Source organism: Scyliorhinus canicula, chromosome 26 (genome assembly GCF_902713615.1).
Source record: "Scyliorhinus canicula chromosome 26, sScyCan1.1, whole genome shotgun sequence".
In the NCBI taxonomy this organism is placed as follows: domain Eukaryota; kingdom Metazoa; phylum Chordata; class Chondrichthyes; order Carcharhiniformes; family Scyliorhinidae; genus Scyliorhinus; species Scyliorhinus canicula.
Window position 1 is genome coordinate 8,774,480 of NC_052171.1, and position 16,493 is coordinate 8,790,972.

A 16,493-nucleotide genomic window follows, 5' to 3' on the forward strand; every position below is an offset into this window, starting at 1 on the left:
TGCAAGTTCAATCCCCACCACGGCAGCTGGTGGAATTAAAATTCAATTATATAAACCTGAACTAAAATGTTAGTCTCATTAATAATGACTGCGAGACTGCCGGATTGTTGTAAAAACCCTTCCGATTTGCAAATCAGGGGAGAAAATCTGCCAGCTTTATCTGGTCTGGCCTAGGTCCAACGTGGTTGACTCTCAACTTCCCTCCAAAATGGCCGAGCACGCCACTTACGTCACGGGCAATTAGGGAAGGGTAATAAATGCTAGTCTCGCCACAGACGCTCACATCTGCAGAACGAATGGAAAACAAAATAACTTGCTGATCTCTCTCCCTTACCTTCGCAGCTTCTTTTGTCGCTTGCGAGCTCGTAGCCGGGGTCACAGGCACACTTATAGCTGCCCAGAGTGTTGACGCAGCGCTGCTCACACCCTCCATTGTCAGGCCGGGAGCACTCGTCCACCTCTAGAAGGGAGACAGCAAAGAGGTCAGCACCAATTGTGCAGAGCTTCTTATGACGAGACACACACACACACACACACACACACACACACAGCGGGGTGCAGAGGAATTTGCCAGTCGTTCAGCTATTTCGGGAATGCTGCAATAGAATTGGCGATTCCACCCCCAGCCACACGCATTCCTCGAGGGGGGAAAGAGTTCAGCCGGTCGACGCTGAGGTCAGCAATGGAATGGGCTGCAAGGTTGAACTTTAACCCCGCCAAGACAGCGTTTCAACGTCAGCACTTCCAACAGGTCCAGACGGATTCCCTGACAATGCTGACCAGTTTACTGCATTTCCTCAGCAAGTTCCAATCATTCCCCGTCTCCCAAGGATTCTTCCCGAATCCACGGTGAGTCAGAACTCGCACCCTCAGGGCACGGAGTCCCGGGACAGCTCAGACATGGGAGTGGTCGGTGCTGCTTTTTATCCATTCTCTAACCGTTCTCTCAGACAGGAACCTAATTCGGGTTAAAACTTGGGGATTTTAGCCACGTTCTGTTTTGATCAGGCTCTAACATTAACCTGACGCCCTGTGAATTTGCCGTTCCAGGTCCCTCTGCTCGTCCACAGCCCTAAGCCTATCCCCATCCTTTTAACTTCCGTCGCAACTTCCTTTGGCATCCCAAACAATTAACTAATCACAGCTCCTTGTTTGACAGCATCGGCACATGGTGATTGTGTCTCCCCAAGCCCCGTTTCACTGGATCATGTTTGTCAAAATAAGGGGGGGTTGCTCATTTAAGACAGAGATGGGCGAAATCTTTTCTCTCAGAGAGTCTCTGGAACTCTCTTTCTGAAAAGCAGAGACTTTGAATACTTTTAAGGCAGAGGTGGATAGATTCCTAATTAACAAGGAAAGAGAGAGGGGAGTTTACTGGGAGTCAGCAGGATCGTGAGGTTGGATTACAATCAAACCAGCTATGATCTTGTTGAATGGCGGAGCAGGCTCGAGGGGCCGATTGGCCTACACTGCTCTTGGTTCGTATGTACGCCCTGTATTCAAATCATTGCTGGACACAGGAAAGTGAACAGCGGTCAGAACAGATCCCGGTGTGGTACCCCACTCCCCATTTCCATGCACCTTGTAAAGTGGACATCATGGCAACCTGTTTTCAGAGAGATGCCGGCACCTGGAAAGATGGTGGAGCTGATTCCATAAATAATCCTAAAAGGGTGCGGGACAGGTAGCTGAAGGTGAGGAACTTATTGGGGGCAATCGCCTAGAATGAGGGTCGAAGCTCGGCTGATCTTTCATACTGGTGTATGATGGGCTGAATGGTCTCCTTCTGTCCTGTAAGTTTCTCCAATGTTACGATTCCTTTCTCTCGTGCGCTCAAATAGTTAGCTTTGGAAAGCATCAATGTTATTTGCCTTGATTGCTTCCCATGATGGTTAGTTCCATATCTGCCCTCATCTCTTGAGTAACCAGATTTCCCTTATTCTGCCATTGGATTTATTCGTAACTATCTTGTATTTACGGTCCCTAGTTTTGGATTATCTCTCAAGTGGAAACAGCTCTCTCCGCATCTACCTTATCCGATCCTGTCTTAATATTAAAGACCTCTATCAAAGAAAACCTCGTTAGTCTTTCCAGATTGCTATAATCTCCCTATCCTGCCTTTTCGCCAATGCGTCCATGTCCTTTTCTCTTCAGCATGAAGACAAGAACTGTGCAACCTAACCTCGACAAGTTTAACATCACTTCAGGGTGAATTACATACACCTCAAAATAAATCGCACTATACTTTTCACATTTTAAATGCCTTTGTTTACACGCGATGCTACACAGAATGTTTTGTTCCTTGGTCCCTTTATTTTCTGTTGGTGATGTTTATGTAATCGCCGCCCAAGTTCATTTGCTGCCGAACTTCACAGTCGGTGAGTTTTCTAGAAACTTCCTCAGTGTTAGGAGTCCCTCCAGTTGTCATCATCTGCAAATTTTGATAATTCTCTAACAATATTCTGTGTGCTACCTTAAATAATGGCCTCTCTGAAGTCCATATACACTCCATCCACTGCATTTCCCCAATCCATCCAGATCTGCTGCTTCCCTAAAGAATCCCTTGAGGTGTTCCTTGTATGTTTGAAATCCATGCAGGCTATTTCCACCAATTTTCCGTTCATGCATACAGATGCTAATTTCATTCTTTAAAAAAAAAAATACAGTACCCAATTCTTTATTTTTCAATTAACGGGCAATTTAACATGCCCAATCCACCTAGCCTGCACATCCTTTTGGGCTGTGGGGGTGAGACCCACGCAGACACGGGGAGAATGTGCAAACTCCACACGGACAGAGACTCAGAGCCGGGATCAAACCCGGGTCCTTGTTCTTAATTCCAATGTTCTCCACTTCTTAAGCTTCAAAAACATTGCAGATTAATGCTGCTTGAGGTCAGATAAATAGGAGGATAATCCCAAATAGGAATAGTTTCGGGGGAGGGAGGCACGGTGGCGCAGTGGTTTGCACTGCTGCCTCATAGAGCCGTGGACCCGGGTTCGATCCCGGCTCTGGGTCACGGCGGCACAGTGGTTAGCACTGCTGCCTCGCGGCGTCGAGGACTCGGGTTTGATCTCCGCCCCGGATCACTCTCCGTGTGGAGTTTGCACATTTCCCCGTGTCTGCGTGGGTCTCACCCCCACAACCCAAAGATGTGCAGAGTAGGTGGATTGGCCACGCTAAATTACCCCTTAATTGGGATAAAAATAATTGGGTAATGGGAGGTAATACCCAGGATTTGATATGCTTTCTCAAAGAGGTTTTTAAAAATGTCTTAACAATCAGCGACTGATGAACAAATTTGGACATTGGCCCACCTTTGAAGAAGTTCGCGGAGAAGCCTGCTTTGTTGATGGAGCCATCCGATACAAACTTCATCCACAATTTGTTGGAGCTGGACTTGATATCATCAGGCTTGTCGTAGCCACAGTAACGACCAACCAGAGGGCTATCGTCAGTGTTTCCATCTCGGACCTCCAGGTAGTCGTACGCACAGCTATCATGCCTCTCAATCTGTGTGGGGGGGGGGGGGGCCGAAGGGTGAAAGAAAGTGGCTCTTGGGGCTTTGATTGTTATTAAAAGCACAACACACATCAACAGTACCGGTGCACGCGTGCAGGCACACACACGCAACACATGTGTACACGCATGAATTGCTCACATCAGACTACGTACTGTGCATGCATTCACACTGCAGACACACCTGGGGCCAGTTTAGCAGGATGGCTGATTGGTGATGCAGGGTGAGGCCGACAGTGCGGGTTCAATCCCCGTACCGGCTGAGGTTATCCATGAAGGCCCCGTCTTCTCAACCTTGCCCCTCGCCTGAGCTGTGGTGACCCTCAGATTAAATCGCCACCAATCAGATCTCCCCCCTCAAAGGGGGAAAGCAGCCAATGGTCATCTGAGACTATGGCCAGTTTACTTTTATAGAATCAGAATTATTTCAATTTAAAATTAGAAACATGGAATTTACAGGGCAGGAGGCCATTCGGTCCATCGAGTCTGCACTGTAAATTCAATGTTTCTAATTTAAAATTGGAAAGAGCACCCTACTTTAGCTCACATCTCCACCCTATCCCCGTCGCCCAGTCACCTCCACCTCAACCTTTGGACACTAAGGGCAATTGATCATGGCCAATGCACCTAAGCTGCACATCTTTAGACTGTGGGAGGAAACTGGAGCATCCAGAGGAAACCCACGCAGACACGGGGAGAACGTGCAGACTCCACACAGACAGTCACCCATGGCTGGAATTGAACCCGAGTCCCTGGTGCTGTGAGGCAGAAGTGCTAACCATTGTGCCGTCCATTGAATGAACTCAATGTGGCCGGGTTGTCCGTCGGCGGGAAACCCCATTGGCTGCGGGAATGGAGAATCCCGATGCCAGCGGCGAGGCACCGGAAAATGGGGCTGACGGGACAGAGAATTCCACCCATGATCTATGGATTGTATTACAAAATGCAGAGTGCGGTAGATCTTTCATTTCTATTGTGTAAACGGAGACCTTCATTGTGCAACTGGATGTGTCGCTTCTTTGAGGGAGTGACAACAATCTGCTGTACAGTATCTACCTGGGGTTAATGGCCAGAAATCCATCGCGGTGCAATCATCCTTTACATCCTTTACACTCACTGCATGTAGCATCATGTCGCAACAATGGGGCTCAGAAATGAGGGGAAAAGACAGTAACCTGCCTTATCTGACACCTTGGTCAGGATTCTCCGTTTCGCCGGCTGGTCAATGGGGTTTCCCAGTGTAGGATAGCCCCATGCTGTCGGAAAACCCGGGGCTGCCGACAAAACGGAAAATCCCAACAGCGGAGAATTGGTTTGAAATGTTGATGACACAATCTGAGACGGGGTCCTGAGCACAACTCCCCGACTCTGAGAACTGAACCTTACCTCAAATGACTGGAAGGTGAGCCCCACGTGAAAACTATCAGAGACTCTTATTCTCCAGATGCAGACTTTAGATGGCCTGTAGTCATCGGGGTAGTTTGGAGACTGTATCTGCCCAAGATCCTTGCTGATATCCCCGCCACAGATGGCTAAGGTTAAAAAAGAAGAAACAAAGGAACACTTAATTTTTTTTTTTTTTTTTAAATTTAGATTACCCAATTATTTTTTCTATTAAGGGGCAATTTAGTGTGGCCAATCCACCTACCCTGCACATCTTTGGGTTGTGGGGGCGAAACCCACGCAGACACGGGGAGAATGTACAAACTCCACACGGACAGTGACCCAGAGCCGGGATCGAACCTGGGACCTCAGCGCCGTGAGGCGGTTATGCTAACCACTAGGCCACCGTGCTGCCCAAGGAACACTTAATTAAACACAGTTTCTGCTGTGCTTTCGCTCGCTAAAATCGTTCGTTACAGGAAAGATAAAATGAAATCCCAGGCATGAATCCTGTGGGGGGACGGGGACGACACATGAACAACAAAGGGTTAAACTCCCTGGCAAAGCACAACCGGATTCATCCCTTTTTGATTTGTCCATAAACTCCTCCTGTTAAGTGTCCATGTTGGATGGAGACAGGGCTGGACATATTAAATCATGCTCTCATAAAAGAGCGACGTGCAAACACTTTTCTGGCTCAGACAGTTTGAAACTTGAGGACCCAGTGTCACTTTGCCACTTGAGGAGAACAGGGAGGAAAGTGGATGGATGTCCAGTGTGTCACTTTGGGCACGAATTTTGGTACAAACCCAGAGGGCCATCGACGATGCAGTTTTTTTAAGGGCAACAGCTCACCAACCCAAAGTAAAAATGGAAAATGAGACACAAGTGCCGTTTCCACCTTTTCGATTGGAAGGTTTCACTGTTTAGAGTTGGAGGATCACCATGGCAAAGGAGGAGGCCATTCAGCCCATTGAGTCTCAATTTCCATATCTATCTCTATCCATGCAACCGCTTTCCAGGCCCACGCACTCGGCCCGCCTCCAATTCTGGCATTTTGAGCATCTCTGATTTCAATCGCTTCAGTATTGGCAACTGTGTCTTCAATTGCCTGGGCCTTAACCTCTGATATTCCCTCCCTAATCCTCTCCATTGCTGTCTCCTTTAAGGAGCTCTGAAAATCTAACTCACCTACAGCAGAGGGAGGTCAGGGGCAGAGGTGTAGTCACTGAAGAGGAGACCGTGTCAGCGTGTTGGTCATCTCCCCACATCTTCAGATCTTGAACTGTCCCCAGTGCCTCTCCCCCAGTTCCAAACGGATTTGGGTATCTTTGAGCAAAACGGCGCTGGAATGACTGGTTACCATTGATACGAACATATGGTGCCACAGCATATTAACAACATTTCACTTTTTCCTTCAAATTATGTACTTCAAATTATGCCTCTGGGAGCCGGGGGGGCTCAGTCAGTGGAGCAATGGGGTCCGGGAGAAAGGTGGCACCTTGCATGGGCACCACACCTCAGGAGGGACACACTGGCCTTGGGAAGGGGAGAGCAGTGTGGATTCACCAAGCTTGAAGGGGTTAAGTTCCGAGGAAAGGTTGCACAGACTCAGTTTGTACTCCCTCGAGTATAGAAGATTGAGACGAAAGCTAATTGAAGTGTTGAAGGTGATTAGCGGATTCGATAGGATCGGTCGAGGGAAGTGACTTCCTCTGGCAGGTGAATCCAGAGGAGGTATAACTTCGGAATTAGAGCCAGGTGGTTAAAGGACGGTGTCGGAAAACACTCCTTCATGTAAAGGAGTGTGGAATTCTGGGCTCTCTCCCCCAAAGAAAGCGGAAGCTTGGACCCCTCCCCCACTAAGTTGTTGACGGCTGGGACAGGGGAGTCAATTGAAAATTTAAAGATCAGCATTGAAGGGCAGCACGGTGGCGCAGTGGGTTAGCACTGCTGCCTCACGCGGCCAAGGTCCCAGGTTCGATTCTGGGTCACTGTCTGTGTGGGGTTTGCACATTCTCCCCGTGTTTGCGTGGGTTTCGCCACCACAACCCAAAGATGTGCAGGGTAGGTGGATTGGCTACGCTAAATTGCCCCTTCATTGGAAAATGAATTGGGTACTCTAAATTTATGGAAAAAAGATCGGTAGATATTTTTTCACAAAAGCGGGTAAATCGACTGTGACTGAATTGAATTGTGGTGTAGGCTCGAAGGGCTGAATGGACTCCTATTCTCATCGACGTGCCTGGACACGGAGGAAGAGACTGCAGAGACTGCCCCACAACGTTTGTCTCACAGTCTGTCCTTGGATGCTCCTGGCTTTTTAGATATCGCTACAGGGCCAAGACGTCATGCAACAGAGGATGACTTTACGCAAATTCACCCCTCCTGGCATCTCTTTACTAAATGCTCCCAGACCTCAGACCCAATTAACAGGGAGAAATAAAACCGAGCGCAAGGTTTTTTAAAAACATGACAGCGTTCTTTTACAAGACTGAGCAAAGCGATAATTAAACCTCTGGAAAACTCTAAGATTGTTCCGTTATTTACCAGGATTTGTACCACACAGGCACTTTCCAAACTCATGTGGCATTGAGCTGCTTGGCTGCACCGGAAGTAAAAGTCCTAGTAACTTTCTTCTCGTGTGTAATGCTAGTTTGAGTGTGCGGCCCTGTGGCTTACAAATACCGCAGCAGTTCCCTGACTCCACATTTCAGTCCCAGGATCCCCCACCTCGGATATTCTTTCATGTTTACTTTAAAATAAGGGCAGCACGGTGGCGCAGTGATTAGCACTGCTGCCTCATGGCGGTGAGGACCCGGGTTCGATCCCGGCTCTGGGTCACTGTCCGTGTGGAGTTTGCACATTCTCCCCGTGTCTGTGTGGGTTTCACCCCCACAACCCAAAGATGTGCAGGGTAGGTGGATTGACCACGCTAAATTGCCCCTGAACTGGAAAAAAAGAATTGGGTACTCTAAATTTATATTTTAAAAAAATTAAACCTCTCTCTCCTCTTCCCATCCACTTGCAGAGATCCGGTTCCAAGGACACCGGGGGCCCTCTGAGCATTTGGGTAGTTCTTGACCAATTCGCTGCACACTATAAAACACCACTTCTTACCTTCAACCTGGGTTGGACAATTGATCCCAGCATAGCTGGGTGTGGCAATTAAATAAACTTAAGCTTCCATAAGACCATAAGATGTAGTTGCAGAATGAGGCCATTCGGCCCATTGAGGCCCAGACGGGTTATCACAACGATCGCTGAGCGTTTCACGGTCACCATTACGGAGACTAGATTTATAGTCCAGATGTATTTTTTTTAAATTTAGAATACCCAATAATTATTTTCCAATTAAGGGGCAATTTAGCGTGGCCAATCCACCTACCCTGCACATCTTTGGGTTGTGGGGGTGAGACCCAGGCAGACACGGGGAGAATGTGCAAACTCCACATGGACAGTGACCCAGGGCTGAGATCAAACCCGGGTCCTCAGTGCTATGAGGCAGCAGAGCTAACCACTCAGTGCTAACCAATGCTCCATCGTGCCGTCCCTTATTCCAGATGTATTAATTTAATTTAAATTCTACCGTGTGTGGGATTTGAACCCGTGCCCCCTGGGCCTCTGGATTCCTAGCCCAGCCATATTACCATTGTGTCACTATCTCCCTGCCTCCATGCTCCACAGCGATCTAGTGAAGTGATGCTCGGCGGGAATCTGCGATTGGGCGTGGTGCTTACAGCCCTGAGCATCCAGAGGGAACGGCTTCTCCGTGTGGCAACAATACGCTCCACTTGCCTGGATGAGTGCAGCTCCAACAACACTCAAGAAGCTCGACACCATCCAGGACAAAGCAGCCCCGCTTGATCGGCACCCCATCCACAAACATTCACTCCCTCCACCACCGATGCACAGAGGCAGCCAAGTGTACCATCTACAAGATGCACTGCAGCAACTCACCAAGGCTCCTTAGGCAGCACCTTCCAAACCCACGACCTCTACCATCTAGAAGGACAAGGGCAGCAGATACCTGGGAACCCCACCACCTGGAGGTTCCCCCTCCAAGTCACTCACCGCCCCGACTTGGAAATATATCGGCCGTTCCTTCACTGTCGCTGGGTCAAAATCCTGGAACTTCGTCCCTAACAGCCCCTCAAGGACTGCAGCTGCTCAAGAGGGCGGCTCACCACCACCTTCTGAAGGGCAACTAGGGATGGGCAATAAATGGTGGCCTAACCAGCGACATCCACATCCTGTGAATGAATAGAAATAAAAGAGGGAGCAACTCCCACAGTCATCTCCTTTCTGGGATCCTGGCCAGAGCAGGTCGGTGGGCTGACCCATCGACATCACCCGAACATTTCGGAGCTAGTCGGATCAGCACTACTCCCTCTTTAAACTGGCAGGACGCCGCTGGAATCGAGAGCACAGAAACAGGCCATTCGGCCCAACTGCTCCTCGCCAGCTCCTGTTACATTTTCTGGGCAGGGGGGAGTGAGAAAGGAAAAATGCCCAGCAGCCTCTGGAGGCGAGGTGAATCCCACAGCCCTCCCTCCACGCCTCGGAAGCGGGGAATCTAACAAATCCGCCATTACCTTCATACGTGGCGGAGAATCCCTTCCCGATCCAGCTGCTGCTGCTGCGGAATTCGATCCACAGGCGACTATCCGTCGAGATCAGGGACGCCGGAACTTTCTCGCCGCAGAATCTGCCTGGAGAGAGACACATCAGATCAGCAAGCACATCACTCGCAAGCAGAGGGCTGCTTTAGCTCAGTGGGCTAGACAGCTGGTTTGTGCTGCAGAACAAGGCCAGCAGCGCGGGTTCAATTCCCTTACCAGCTGAGAATTCTGAGTTCTCCCTCCGTCTACCCGAACTGGCGCTGGAGAGTGGCGACTAGGGGCTTTTCACAGTAGCTTCATTGCAGTGTTAATGTAAGCCTACTTGTGACAATAAAGATTATTTATATTTATATTTTTTACAGGTGAATACTGGTCCTGTAAGGGACCCACAATCGACGTTGCTCTCAGTGCCAGCGAAATTTCCTCCGCGACCCTCAAGTCGGAAACAAATTGCCAAGAAGAGATTGTCGTTCGTCTCATATCTGTTTATTAAGAGCAAAATGGCTGCCACGTCTGTGGACGTAACCACCACTATTCCCCAAAGAGGAACTCACTGAGTGAAGCGTGCTAATTTGCACACAGCACGGGATGAATGACCAGTATGCTCTCTGCGTCTGTGGTCTGCAGGAAGTTATCGATGGGCAGCTGTGACGAATGGAGGATTCTAGGAATATCGGGGCTTTAGTGTGTTTGACTGCAGTGGTCATGTTTTTTTTTATTGTTTTGCAGGGCCCGTGAGCTTTTAGGAGGCAAAAGGTGAAATAGACCCGAGGAGTGTGGTTTTCAGTCTTGGCACTGTAGTTTGACTGGGAAAGTCCCTGGGGAGTTAATGAGCTTTCAGCCTGGAGAGTTAAGTTGTTTTGCAGCTTGGGGAGATGATGTCATTGCTGGGTGGAGCTAAGGGACGCGGAGATATTTTGGAAAATCTTTGGAGAGGAGGTGAAGTCTGATCTGTCTGACACCGAGTTCACAATTCTCTCACAGTAGGATAGTTAGACAAGTTTTTTCTTTATTCGTTCATGGGATGTTGGCGTCCTGGCTGGGCCAGCATTTACATACATAAAACATAGAGTGTAGAAGGAGGCTATTCGGCCCATCGAGTCTGCGGGCATTTCAGAGTAAACCACATTGCTGTGGGTCTGGAGTCACATGCAAGTCAGACCAGGTAAGGATGACAGATATCCTTCCCTAAAGGACATTAGTGAACCAGATGGGTTTTTACGACAATCGACAATGGTTTCATCCTCGTCATTAGACTTTTAATTCCATATTTTTTTATTGAATTCCAATTGCACCATCTGCCCTGGTAGGATTTGAACCTGGGTGCCCAGAGCATTACCCAGGGTCTCTGGATTACTAGTCGAGTGAAAATACCAATACACCACTGCAATAATATTTAAAGCGGAGCAGACCTGTCTGAGGACAAGGATGAAATACACCAGGTGAACCAGCTGTTTAAAGATATTCAGCCAGAGTCTGAAGGGGTTCTAACAGCAATGATCATCTCCCTGAATCGGTCTATAAAGGCAGCACGGTAGCACAAGCGGCTAGCATTGTGGCTTCACAGCGCCAGTGTCCCAGGTTCAATTCCCCGCTGTCTGTGTGGAATCTGCACGTTCTCCCCGTGTCTATGTGGGTTTCCTCCGGGTGCTCTGGTTTCCTCCCACAGTCCAAAGATGTGCAGGTTAGGTGGATTGGCCATGATAAATTGCCCTTAGTGTCCAAAAAGGTTGGAGGGATTATTGGGTTACGGGGATACTGAGGAAGTGAGGACTTAAGTGGGTTGGTGCAGACTCGATGGGCCGAATAGCCTCCTTCTACACTCTATGTTTTATGTATGTAAAGCAAGTATTACTCTGTACTATGCTGATTTTAAAATGGATTGAGAGCTGTATGTTTCTTTTCGTGTTGTTTAATGGGGAATTGTACCGTTGTCTTAAGGGGTAATTGTGAGCTGTACTTTTGGGTGTGAATTTAAAGAGTTTAATAGTGTATTCCTTATACAGTTTTGTTTCAAAATATCAAAGCCCTACTTCTTGACTCAATCACTCCTGGAGTGAATCATTCTTTTCGCACAGTCTTACAATAAACTAAAATGTTGGAGGTTTCGGTCCTGTATCCTCGCCACTGTTGGGGGCTGGACTGGGATCGCATATGCGGGCAGAAAAGTAACAAATGGGTTTCAGTCCGGAGAACAAATGAGACAACGGACTTCCACAATAAATGGCAGGATACTGAGCAGTGAAGAGGAACAGAGGGAGCTTGGAGTGCATGTCCACAGATCCCGGAAGATAACAGTACAGGTAGATAAAGTGGTTCAGAAGCCACACGGGGTACGAGGGTTATTCTGGAACTGTATAAAACACTAGTCAGGCTCCTTGGTCATCGCACTGCAGGAAGGAATGGAATCGCACCAGAGAGGGCACAGAGGAGTTATGAGGATGCTTGCTTGTACTGGAGAATTTTAGTTATGAGGAAAGATTGGATAGAATGTTAAATGTTGTTTAATTGAAATACAATGGGAATGGACTAGACAAGGTGGATAGGAAGATTCCAGGGTTGAGCCATAACCAAGTGGAGTAAATTACGATATTTTGAGGTTGAACGAGGGAGGAATGTTGGGCAGGGAAATCACTGCTCTTTCTCATCCAGCTGAATGATCAGGGTAGGAAGCCCTGGCCTTGAGTCCGTGTCTCAAATCTATGCATTTCACAAGAGTTCATGCTAACAGCACAAGGTTGTAAATTGAGAATCCTTCTGGACTTACACTAGAAGAGCACAAACAAAGGGAAAAACACATGAACCGTGAATTCAGCCCCTACCAATCGAGTAAAGCACAGGACTGAGAATTCCTGCTACATCGGGCCAAGCTGAGTGTCACGGAGAAAATTAAAGAGGAAAGCTACAACAAAACAGACAAGATATCAATTTTAGCAAAGGTGAAGCCAAAACAAGCATGTGGAGACAGTTAAACAGGTCTCGACACAGGAGCTCTGCTGTGCCACGTAATCAGAGGTAGACACACAGAAGCAATTTCTTCACCACAAAAGGGCAACAAGTTAATCCCACTGGGTTCAGAAGGAATTTCAAAGTTAACAGTCGGGGATTAATTACAGGCTTCTCAACGTTACTAAGGTGGAAAGCCAACAAATATTCCACTCGCCGCCCTTGTGCTCCCAGGGTGCTATCTCCTGTTGAGGTGTGGCTTCTGGCCAAATTCTTCTGCCTCACAATTGGAAATGGAACCTCAGTCACAGTGGATCTGACTGGCCACACCCTCCATGGCTGAGGGCTACCAAGGTCAATCTTGAGAACCCATCCCCTGCTGACCCCGCCATTTTACACTCAACTGGGCGCTGACTGGCAGCAGGCGAGTCTTGGAAAGCTGTCGGCCAGCTCTCCAGGCACAGCGCTGCAGTGGCCGGAAGAGGTACTGCAGTGCGGTGCCTCAGCCAAAATCCTGGGACCACACTTCAGCTAAAACTGGCGGGGGAGGGGTAGAAATGCTGGGCGAGAGAAGCACGGTGGCACAGTGGTTAGCATTGTCGCCTACGGCGCTGAGGACCTGGGTTCGAATCCGGGCCCTGGGTCACTGTCCGTGTGGAGTTTGCACATTCTCCCCGTGTCTGCGTGGGTTTCAACCCCACAACCCACAAGATGTGCAGGGTAGGTGGATTGGCCACACTAAAGTGCCCCTTAATTGGAAAAAATAATTGGGTACACTAAAATTTTTAAAAATTAAAAAAAAAAACACTGGGCGGGATTCTCCGCCGGCAGGATTCTCCGTTTTGCCGGCGGCCGGGGGTTTCCCGATGGCGTGGGGCTTCCCCACAATGGGAAACCCAATTGAACAGCTTGCGTAACGGAGAATCCCGCCGGCGGGTCGAGGCTAAAAAGTGGTGTGGCTGGGCGGAGAATATAGCCCACGATGTCGCAGAGTAGGAGGGAATGGAAGCGCCCCAGTCTAAAGGGGCCTTCAGACTGAGGCAGCAAACCCCACCTTTCCTGCCCGAAATGGCGGTTCTAACGTTTTCAGTTTCGCATCTGCTCCAACTGGCTCGTATCTATTGATTGAGGCTGGGCCGAAAAAGGCCCTTAAGTAGCCATTAAGTGGCTACCTAAGGGTCTTAACAGGGGGGACTTAATAGGGGTGTTGAGTACAAGTACAAGGAGGTTATACTGAACTCGTAGAAGACACTACTTTGCTCTCAGTTGGAGTATTGGATCCAATTCCGAGCACCACACTCCTGGAAGGATGTGAGGGCATTAGCGAGGGCCCAGAAAAGATTCACGAGAATCCAGGGATGAGGAACTTCAGTTATGAAGATAGATTGGACAGGCTGGGACTGCTCTCCTTGGAGGAGGTATTAAAAATCGTGAGAGGTCAGGGAGAGGGAGTAACTGTTCCGTCTTGTGAAAGGATCTGTTACGAGGGGGCACAGACTTAAAATCATCGACGAGGGAAGCAAAAGAGATTGGAGAAGAAAAGCTGCTGAACGCAGCGAGTTGTTAAGGTGTGGACTGCACCGCCGGAGAGTGTGGTGGAGGCAGATTGAATCGAGACATTCGAAAGGGAATTAGACTGGTGTCCAAAAAGGAACGGTTACGGGGAGGAGGGTATTGGGTGAACTGCTCATTCGGAGAGCCGGTACAGATGCGACGGGCCAAATGGCCTCGTTCCGCAGTGTGAAGACCCTGTGATTCTGTGGCCTGAGTGAGATGAAAAGGAGATTTTGTAGGCTGGGCAAGTTTTAATCAGGCGCAAGTTAAGAGTTTGCACATCCCTACCACGTAACGGGGCTTTCTTCCAGTATCCATCCCGGACTTCCACATAATCGTACCAGCACAGCCGGCTCCTGAATGTATCCATAGCCGTGAAGTTTAAAATAATCTAAAAAGAAGCAGAGAAAGGTCAAGATACAAAGGGCACTGGAAGAGAAAATGGAGGGCTTACACTCAGCTTGGTGGGATGTTGTAAAATGGCTGACAGCGAATCAGCAGCCAGGTCCCACATCTCCATAGTTGTCTTCAATGCAAATTAAAAACCACGAGAGATATAAAATGGGCTCCAGATTCCAACGAGGCACGTCGAGCCCTCGTCTCGACTTCAAGCTGAAAGCGTCATTGCAAGTCGCCCAAATGGTCACTCTCAGGTTCCAGGCTGGACTTTGGACAGGAGTCTCCCTGCCGGATTCAGGACCCCACCGTCAGGTTCGAATGGAGGTCAGACACCCGCCGTGCGGTGGTGTGGAAGGGGGGGGGGGGGTAGCTCACCTGCAACTCTCCCTGAATTGGCCAATTAATGGCCAGGGAGTGGGGCCTCACTGTCCTAAAGAGCTCTGGAAATAGGAGGTCTTCCAGCTCCGAAGCAGGAGGAGTATGCCAGGGAGAGAGAGGGAACCGCCATTTTGAGGTGGCCTCTCTCCAATTTTATTTGACTCCTCATTCCCACGTTTGGTATTATTTTGTTTCATTCTGGACCATCAGGTAAAGGGCTTTCGTGCCAAAAGTAGGGACATCTTGATTCAAAGCCATGGTCCCAGGAAAAGGAGGTCAAACTGGTTTCCCATTAGATCAAGCAGTTCCTTCCCTCTTACCACAGCAATGTACGGCCACTAGCTTGGGAAAAACACGGATAGTTACAAGGCAGTATTTCCACAGATGACCTCATGAATGGCAATGCTCGGTCAACTCTGTCTCATCGTGACTCATTAGTGTAAATCTCCTCAGGGAGAACAGCATTTATGTACAAGAGTGCTGCGGGGGAGGTATCCGTTACGAGATTGGGATTTAGACCGATGGTTTGAAGGTTTAGGAGTGCGTTTTGAGGGCTTGTGAATGAGTTTTGAAATGTTTATGAACCGGTTATGGGGTTTGTGAAAGGATTTTAGGGATTTGTAAATGCAGTTTGGGATTTGTGAATGAGTTTTGGGATTTGTGAATGAGTTTTGGGATTGTGAATGTTTTTGGGGTTCGTAGAAATATAGAATGACTACAGTGCAGAAGGACGCCATTCAGCCCATTGAGTTTGCACCAACCCTCCAAAAAAGCACCCCAACTAGGCCCAATGCCCTGTTCTATCCCTGTAACCCCACCTACCGTTGAACACTAAGAGGCAATTTAGCATGGCCAATCCGCCTAACCTGCACATCTTTGGGGTTTGTGAATGGATGTTTGGAGTTTGTGAATGGATGTTTGGGAGGTTTGTGAATGGATGTTTGGGAGGTTTGTGAATGGATGCTTGGGAGGTTTGTGAATGGATGCTTGGGGGGTTTGTGAATGGATGCTTGGGGGGTTTGTGAATGGATGTTTGGAGTTTGGGAATGGATGTTTGGAGTTTGTGAATGGATGTTTGGAGTTTGTGAATGGATGTTTGGGGGGTTTGTGAATGGATGTTTGGGGGGTTTGTGAATGGATGTTTGGGAGGTTTGTGAATGGATGTTTGGAGTTTGTGAATGGATGTTTGGGGGGTTTGTGAATGGATGTTTGGAGTTTGTGAATGGATGTTTGGGGGGTTTGTGAATGGATGTTTGGGGAGGTTTGTGAATGGATGTTTGGAGTTTGTGAATGGATGTTTGTGGGGTTTGTGAATGGATGTTTGGGAGGTTTGTGAATGGATGTTTGGAGTTTGTGAATGGATGTTTGGAGTTTGTGAATGGATGTTTGGGGGGTTTGTGAATGGATGTTTGGAGTTTGTGAATGGATGTTTGGGGGGGTTTGTGAATGGATGTTTGGGAGGTTTGTGAATGGATGTTTGGAGTTTGTGAATGGATGTTTGGGGGTTTGTGAATGGATGTTTGGGGGGTTTGTGAATGGATGTTTATGGGTTTGTGAATGGATGTTTGGGGGGTTTGTGAATGGATGTTTGGAGTTTGTGAATGGATGTTTGGGGGGTTTGTGAATGGATGTATGGGAGGTTTGTGAATGGATGTTTGGAGTTTGTGAATGGATGTTTGGGGGTTTGTGAAT

At 48.4% G+C, this 16,493-nt stretch overlaps 1 protein-coding gene across 1 annotated transcript in view; it reads right to left on the reverse strand.

The window, feature by feature from the left end:
* The window catches only part of LOC119957338 (bone morphogenetic protein 1-like), a 233,737-nt gene that overhangs the window by 16,672 nt on the left and 200,572 nt on the right, over positions 1–16,493 (reverse strand). Inside the window, 5 exon segments of the mRNA XM_038785238.1 lie at positions 335–460; positions 3,318–3,513; positions 4,906–5,051; positions 9,498–9,614; positions 14,313–14,415. Coding sequence (XP_038641166.1) covers positions 335–460; positions 3,318–3,513; positions 4,906–5,051; positions 9,498–9,614; positions 14,313–14,415 — 688 coding nt within the window.